The sequence below is a fragment of the Clupea harengus genome, chromosome 8 (genome assembly GCF_900700415.2).
Source record: "Clupea harengus chromosome 8, Ch_v2.0.2, whole genome shotgun sequence".
Lineage (NCBI taxonomy): Eukaryota > Metazoa > Chordata > Actinopteri > Clupeiformes > Clupeidae > Clupea > Clupea harengus.
Window position 1 is genome coordinate 26,929,487 of NC_045159.1, and position 5,000 is coordinate 26,934,486.

Consider the following 5,000-nt stretch of genomic DNA (forward strand, 5'->3'; position numbering starts at 1 on the left):
TTTTTATTACCAACCTAAACGGTTTTTAATTCACATTGACTAAAGAGGAGTATGTCCCAACTCATTTTTTTCCCTGAATGGTGTTTTGGTGTTGAATGCTTAAATCCTGCAGATCAAAATGATATAGAAGAGCTGTCCAGCAGTGTAGTGCACTGTTGGAATTCAGTGATTGTGGAACTGTAGCTGTCCATTGCAATATGAACACTTCACTTCAATCTCAGTGGCCTTCTCTCCATGCCTTTGGATACATACTGACTTACATTTACATTTAGTTATTTAGCAGACGCTTTTATCCAAAGCGACTTACATATTTGCGACAATGTATACACATTTTTCATTTACACTGATGGCACACTGCACATCAGGAGCAATTAGGGGTTCAGTGTCTTGCTCAAGGACGCTTCGACAGGGAATCGAACTAGCAACCTTCTGATTACTAAACGACTTATTTACCTCCTGTACCACTGTCGCCCCACTTAACCAAGAAGCTATGCAATGTTTCCTGAAGAGAACGTGAAAACTATAAACCATCACGATTCCAGTGGAGATTGAAGACACATTATGCCTGCTCATCTGTGTAAACATCCTGTCTGGACGTCTTCTGTGTCGCCAATGAAACCAAAAAACACAAAGGCACAGGGCAGCTCTGAACCTACCTAACGGCAAACTGTGTCACTCCCCAAAACACTTTGGGTGGCTTACCCTCCTGAATCTCAGACAATTAACATTTATAGCACAGCCCGTTTGCTGTGTGGATACAGGGACCCTTAAAATCTTCGAGCACTAAAAGCACTGGCATACGTTCACTGCTTCCACAGCCTGCGGGACGGAGGTTACAGCGTTGCATATTGTTTCTTTGGGCACAGGGTTAAGTAAGATGAAGAGAAGTTTTGCCTTTTAACCCTATCGGAGAAGCGCAAATCATTTGACATGATTTGATCATATCATGCGTGATACTAAATCAGGTGTAATCAGAGTCAGAATTGTATGACAGTTAATGTGAAAACTACTCATGAAAGCGACAGGGAGTATTTGGAAAAAGAAAAAATACCGTTTTTATTAAATAAAGTTTTAATTTCCAAAGATCCCAATGCCAAAGCCAAAAGGAAGACTGAATTCCCTTTCAAGAGTATATTTTTTATTTAACTCTGTTTTCAAACAGAGGCAAAGGTGCAGAGGCTTGTTGGAGTCGCAACAGGAAGGCCTTTACCATTGATGGAAAATGATTGATAAATAACTGTTGAATCCAGCCAATCAGCCTGGAAGCATACAGGTTAAAAACATGCCATCCAAGGGCAAAATGCTCCAAAAATACCAGATACAAAGAGGAGAAAGATATTATGGAAGTCCACAAAGATAAGATGTAACAATATAAAAAAACATGAGCTTGTTGACAAATTGTCCAAAGTACTGTAAGTTACAGCAAATAACTGCAACGTCTGTTTCAGATCTATAAAAAAATACATTCAAATGTATGAATGTAAGCACCAAAAGTAAGTCATCCATTATTACCACCCATTTCAAAGAAGCAATGTATCCGCTTTCCAAAACAAACAAACAAACAAAGTAACAACACTGACTGTCAAGATAACTCACATATCCCTCAAAGACCCCATACACCACAGCAGAATTTAAAATCCCACTTAACATAAACATTTTAAATACACATTGTAGACACTGTATATATTTCTTTGCATTTTTGACGTTGTGGATGCTGGTCAGTCCATGCCCTCTCAGCTTCCAGGCCGATTGAGATCAGTTCATTCAAGGGTCATCAAGATCAACCTTAATCCCACACCTCCTCGATTTCTTGAACTCCTTCACAGGAGAACAAGGTAAATGTCCATTAGATGTCACGATCGCAGTTGTTCCTCATCTGTGTCTGTGTAAAGAAGTCGCACCCGGTCTGTGATGACTACTTTACTGTTTCTGTGTGCGCTTGGGGTGGCGACGCACCAGTCGGTTCCTCCTCCTCGTTCCAGTCTGTTTGACTGGTGAGCAAATGTTATGTTAAGTCTTTTTTCGCCATGTTTAACTTTTTATACGGTTGTCTGTGTGTGCACAGTTACTGTAAACCGAAGCAAGGGAATTGTTTTACATTTATTTACCTGGTGCTCTTTTAGCCTGCAATTGTCCTCCACCTGGAAGGAGACATGACAAATCAGTAAATAGATAACTTGCACTTGCGTCCATGGATCAAGCTTCATCTCCAGTCCAATGATAAGTCTTTAACAGGTCGTGTGGGGCCACTCTTACCCTGGATGATTCTGGTAATTTTGTCTGACTCCGCATCAATCAGGTCTGCGTTTCCTTGGAAGGATGTGATCCTGGAGAAATCTGGTCCTGCAGACGAATGTGTTTTGCGAAAAGCAAATGGTGAGCATCTTTTACGCACAACTTGATTTTATGCACTATTATAAAGGAATGTGACGATTGAATGATACCTTCATACCTTCAATGATTTGTGGTTCTGTTTGGATCACCTTGGTGACAGTTGTGAGTCCAGCACCACCTGTAGATCACCAGAAGAGAATCAACCGACATAGATACACACTTACATCACAAGCATGGCCCCTAGCTCATGAGATGTTTAGGGAGAGCCACAGGCTTCCGGATTCTTCCCTCCGTACATATGGAGCCACCTTCATGGGACAGTTTGCAACTAATTGTTATTGATAGGCTGTTAAGTCCATTTTGCCCAATTTGGACTCCAATTGCTGTCATTTCTTAACCCCAACAGCTTGAACTCAATGTTAAGGCTAGTTGTAGAAGTTAGACTTTCCAAAATGCTCTGAACTGTCAGGGATGATAGACAATGGCTATATATTTGCATTGTTGATGATAAAGTTAGATTTGAGAGTTCTCCTTTTAGCAGGTGATTTATGTATTGTATCAGGTATTGTGCTATTGTATTATAGGTCTTGCTGGGCTTATGGTGTCTTTGCATATGCAAGTGGTGATACATCTTCAAGTACAGGCCGTGAGAATGGTGGTTTGTTTTAGTGCATGCACAGCTTTTTAAAATCCTTCTTTTGTTTCAGGCAAACCTTCAGGGGGTTGGAGCTACATTTTATAGCAAATGAACAATGCTGGCAAGAGAACATATAAAAGTGAAAAAATAATAATGATAACAGCAAATGACAAGTAAAAACCAGTCACAGTGCTTTCTCAGTGACAGATGTTGGCAGACGCACTCCTGTGTCACATTTAAATGGGCTCGGAGGGCTCCCGAGTGCTGGAGTGGGTTTCAGCATGCATGCATACGCTCTCCGAGAGCTCGATCCACGCACTGTCATCTGTTCACAATAAATCTGCCATCTTCAATCCATGCATATTACACAACAGCCTATGGTGCAGTTAATATCACTAACATCTTGTTCTCTAAAATTTGGGGTGAAAAGCGATTGTTGTTTTAGTTGTTATGTTTGTGGCTGTGGATTATGTGGGTCCACCACAGAATTGTTTAATAACCCACCCGTCATTATCCATCATCTACTTGAATGATATTAAGTGCACCACCAAGAACTTTGGGTCTGAATAAAAGTGTTTCTATATCGGTTTTTTTAAGAATAGGATATCTAAAAAATATATATATATTTCTTAAGATGGCGACATCATTTCCTACAGCTCTTATTCAGACCCCTCAAGAAAGTGTTTCGTAGCATGCCAGCAGTCAGTCTTTCAGAGATGTTTCGCTCCTCCGGATCATGCCAATTTGCGGTGTGGGGGTTCGGGGCGAACGCCTTTCATCGACTAACCTCCCTCTATGATTCGTTTGAGCTCCTCCTCCTGGAGGATGTGTACCTCGCTTTCCAGAACCTTCTTAACCTTGGAAACTTCTAATCAAGGTTGGAAATTCAAAAAGTCTGTTTGTGCTGTGATTTTGTTTTCCCTTCTCAAAAGGAAAATCTACAGAAATCCAGTTTTTAAACATCAATGTACCTGTAATAGTGGCAACCAGGCTTACGTTTTGTAACTAAACAGGTAAATATTGGGGTGAACAGAAAATGGTTGCGGATGTGCATCGTCTTACAAGACCGATTACGAGATTAGCAAATGGCATTGCTGCCAGATCCTTGTTGGACTGATTGCATAGTTTGTGAGGTGACTAACCTTCTTCAATGATTCTCCTGATTTCACCCTCAGTGTCCAGTTCCCCATCGGAGGAAGTGTGGGCTATTCAAAGACAACAAGAAAGAAAATTATTTCTGGGGCTATTGTTTGTGGTGTAATACTTATTAAGTTATTTTTTTTATTTTTGAAAGTTAAAAACACCTTTATTTGTGACTTACTCTCAATGACTCTGGTGACTTTGGTGATGGTCGGATCACCTTCAACAACCACCCTGGTAACCGTAGGCTCTGATCCAATCACCCTTGTGATTTGGGTGATGGTCGGTTCACTTTCAACAACCACCCTGGTAACCGTAGGCTCTGACTCAATCACCCTGGTGAATTTGGTGATTGTAGGTTCACCTTCAACAACCACCCTGGTAACCGTAGGCTCTGACTCAATCACCCTAGTGAATTTGGTGATTGTAGGTTCACTTTCAACAACCATTGTGATGGGTTCCGTTTCCGTCTTGGTGATGATTCGAGTGAATTTTTGGATTTCAGGAACTAGGGAGAGAGAGAGAGAGAGAGAGAGAGAGAGAGAGAGAGAGAGAGAGATAGTACTCAAGCTGAACCATGTTGACTTGGTATAATTTCCAGTGTAAAAGGGAGTGGCCTTAATTCACTCTGCCCTAATCTCCAAAGTGAAATGAATGGGAATTCCTGTAAATGGTCATATAACCACTTAATAAATCATTAATAAACCATCATTAAATACAGTCTGTTAATTCATGTTATATAACTTCATGCAGCTATATAAAGGGGGGCAGCACTCACCAACATATTATTCATAATTGTTAAATACTCATTCAGGTAATATGACTCGTCTATAATGCACTTTTTTACCTAAGGGGTGAGAGCCTTGGCAACTTTCAAATCTCTCATCAC

General features: G+C 40.7%; 1 protein-coding gene across 1 annotated transcript in view; it reads right to left on the minus strand.

Annotated features, from left to right (window-relative positions):
- Positions 1 to 1,031: 1,031 nt before the first annotated feature.
- postna (periostin, osteoblast specific factor a) overlaps positions 1,032 to 5,000 on the minus strand; it is a 30,443-nt gene continuing 26,474 nt past the window's right edge. The window contains exons 18-24 of the mRNA XM_031572574.2: positions 4,293 to 4,619; positions 4,114 to 4,176; positions 3,759 to 3,839; positions 2,453 to 2,512; positions 2,257 to 2,343; positions 2,109 to 2,141; positions 1,032 to 1,991 (exon numbers count right to left, since the gene is read on the minus strand). Coding sequence (XP_031428434.1) covers positions 1,921 to 1,991; positions 2,109 to 2,141; positions 2,257 to 2,343; positions 2,453 to 2,512; positions 3,759 to 3,839; positions 4,114 to 4,176; positions 4,293 to 4,619 — 722 coding nt within the window. The 3' untranslated portion in view covers positions 1,032 to 1,920. The remainder of the gene's footprint in view (positions 1,992 to 2,108; positions 2,142 to 2,256; positions 2,344 to 2,452; positions 2,513 to 3,758; positions 3,840 to 4,113; positions 4,177 to 4,292; positions 4,620 to 5,000) is intronic.